This window comes from Carassius carassius, chromosome 12 (assembly GCF_963082965.1).
Source record: "Carassius carassius chromosome 12, fCarCar2.1, whole genome shotgun sequence".
Classification (NCBI taxonomy): domain Eukaryota; kingdom Metazoa; phylum Chordata; class Actinopteri; order Cypriniformes; family Cyprinidae; genus Carassius; species Carassius carassius.
This window is the reverse complement of record NC_081766.1, coordinates 296,701-299,200: the sequence shown is the minus strand read 5'-3', so window position 1 is coordinate 299,200 and position 2,500 is coordinate 296,701. Positions and strand designations below refer to the sequence as shown.

Here is a 2,500-nt window from a genome sequence, read left to right as displayed (position 1 = left end):
TCAGACTCTCGTTCTGATGGCACCCATTCACTGCAGAGACACTGATGCAATGCTACATTTCTCCCAATCTGATGAAGAAACAAACACTTTCTTTTTTGTCTGAACTCTTTCTGTAAGCAGGATCTGACTCGAGCGTCTCTGAACATCAGTGTGTTTCTGAGCTGCTGAAAAGTGTCTGATATTTGCACAAGCGCCACATCTTTAATTCACTTTACTTCATTTTTCAAACCCCTGAAGTATCTGTTGCTCGGTTGCAATTCATTATGTATTTTCCTAATGTCACTTGCTCTCGTCTCCCAGTCACTTTAATGTGCTGAGACTGAGTTCTGAAGCCAAACAGGATCGTGTGTGCAAACACAACAAACTTCAGTCCTGAAGGAGTCTGATATCGTGTCATACTCACAGGATCACGTAGAAGAGCAGCAGTGTGTTCAGGCCTTGCGTCTCATTGGACGACAGAACAGATCTGACCTTCCCTGTTACCATGGGAACCCAGGAGACCGCTAGATCAGAGGACACGTGAACGTCAGGAAACACACGCATGCATCAAACACCATCAGAATCGAACTTCAGACGCTCACCTGTGCTCGAGCTGATCTTTCTGCTGGACTCGTCGTGAGGCGTTGAGCTGCCTCGTACTTCAGCTGCAACACAAGAACAGATAATCTCCAGTCTCCAGTCTGCACTGTATAAAACTATTGCATGATAAACATGTAAAACCACACGGTCAGTAGCAGCTCAGATGACGATCATCATCATGATGTCGTGTCAGATCTGTCACACATGAATGAATGAATCAGACTCACGCTGGAGAGCTTGACTCTCGTCTGAGAGATGAATCGAGGGATTCTCAGGAGTCTCCTCTAGACTCGACAGGCTGGAAATCTGGCAGAGGACACAAACACTTCATTACAAAGGTTATCAAATAGGAAAAAAAGAGCACAAGAAAGCAGACCAGCGTTTAAAGTGTGTGTTTTTTTATTCAGAGAGAGAGCATCAGGTGATTGTACCGTGTCGAACTCCAGATCCGGAGACGAGGACTTCATGCTGCTGCTCTCCATCTGACACTAAAGACATCAGATCTCACTTTAGATTGATGGACACACACAATCTTTGAGACTTCAACACCATCACCATACTGAGGAAAAGCCTGACTTCAGTCCCCAAACTACTGATGTTTGTACTGAATCTGAATGATGATTGACTCAGACCTGCAGCTGTGTACAGAGAGACTGCAGCAGCCTGAAACACGCGTCTCGATTCAGTAACGACACGAACACATACTGAAACACACACAGAGGAACAGCACTGATCCAAACACTGCATTTCACTCTGGAGCGACTCAACAAGCAATCAGTCACTGTCTGATCGATCGATCGATTGATTGATTGATACCTTGCGTCTGTCTGTGGTGATGACGGCGATGGCGTTGGGAAGGATCTTAGCTGTGTGTTTCTTCTTTAAGCTCTGAACGCTGGACATGTGGATCATCACCTACACAAACACTTCCTAATAAATGTCCTGTCATCTTCGACATGCTGTATCTGTTCTCCAGAGATTTATTGGTGAACAGAAGCCTCACCTTGGTGTCCTTCAGCAGCACAGACGAGTGGAAGCAGATGTGATGACTGGACAGGTACATCTTACCGTGGTAAATCACCTCCTTCTGCAGACCGCAGCTTTGCACTGAAACAGGATAAGATCCTGCGTTACTGAGCATTCATGTTCGTTTCTACAGCGCTTTATATCATCTCCACCTACTTCAGTGTAAGTTCAGATACTATAGATAAACCTGTTCACGAGATGTCACTCACCGTGTTCCAGGTCCTCCGTCTCGGGGATATCAGGGAAGAGTTTGTGGAAGGTTTTGTTGTGGCTCTTGAAGCTCTGATCAAAAGAAGAGAACGTGATGTTGTGAAAGTGTTGAAGGACTCACGAAGAGTTTGAGGAAGAATAAACTCACATTACGTACGCTGGATCCATCGGGCCGATTCAAGCCCTCCTCCTCCTCTAAAGTCGTGGATCTGATGGAGATCAGGACACACAGGTGTGAGAAGCTGAAGTCTCTCATCTCACACGGTTTGATTAAATGAAGCCTGACCTGCGTGAGACGCTGCCGCTGTGCTCCAGAAACTCTAGACGCGTCTCGTCTGGATTCTGGAAGCCTCTGCTGTCTGAAGATCTTCTCATGCTGTTCTTGGACTTTGCTGCACTTCCCATGATCTCCGGATGATATCTGCACACAAACACACACACAAGACATGATTTAACCGCACATCTTCACCTGACACAGTGCCGATTGATTTCATTACACAGTGAGTGAATGCCACAGATCTCTGTGTGAAGTCAAACTGAAATATTGAAAACACTTTCACTCTCTGCTTTCTGAGAAAACAACAGGAGCGACTTCAAACAGCAGTCATCAGCCAATCCCACAAAATTCACTTTATCAAATATCAGGGCAGGAATCATTTCATATTCATATTTACAGACAGGGATT

At 45.4% G+C, this 2,500-nt stretch overlaps 2 protein-coding genes across 5 annotated transcripts in view; one reads left to right on the top strand and one right to left on the bottom strand.

The window, feature by feature from the left end:
* LOC132154390 (GRAM domain-containing protein 2B-like) overlaps positions 1-2,500 on the bottom strand; it is a 9,737-nt gene that overhangs the window by 1,782 nt on the left and 5,455 nt on the right. For 3 of the 4 annotated variants that reach the window (XM_059562916.1, XM_059562919.1, XM_059562918.1), the window contains 10 exons: positions 2,102-2,236; positions 1,964-2,024; positions 1,815-1,887; positions 1,583-1,686; positions 1,396-1,494; positions 1,212-1,283; positions 1,011-1,067; positions 807-885; positions 582-644; positions 404-503 (listed from right to left, as the gene is read on the bottom strand). In XM_059562916.1, the coding sequence (XP_059418899.1) occupies positions 404-503; positions 582-644; positions 807-885; positions 1,011-1,067; positions 1,212-1,283; positions 1,396-1,494; positions 1,583-1,686; positions 1,815-1,887; positions 1,964-2,024; positions 2,102-2,236 (843 nt within the window). The remainder of the gene's footprint in view (positions 1-403; positions 504-581; positions 645-806; positions 886-1,010; positions 1,068-1,211; positions 1,284-1,395; positions 1,495-1,582; positions 1,687-1,814; positions 1,888-1,963; positions 2,025-2,101; positions 2,237-2,500) is intronic. The other variant, XM_059562917.1, reaches the window with a different exon arrangement.
* The window catches only part of LOC132154389 (tripartite motif-containing protein 16-like), a 162,312-nt gene that overhangs the window by 155,338 nt on the left and 4,474 nt on the right, over positions 1-2,500 (top strand). The gene's annotated exons all lie outside the window — the stretch shown is intronic.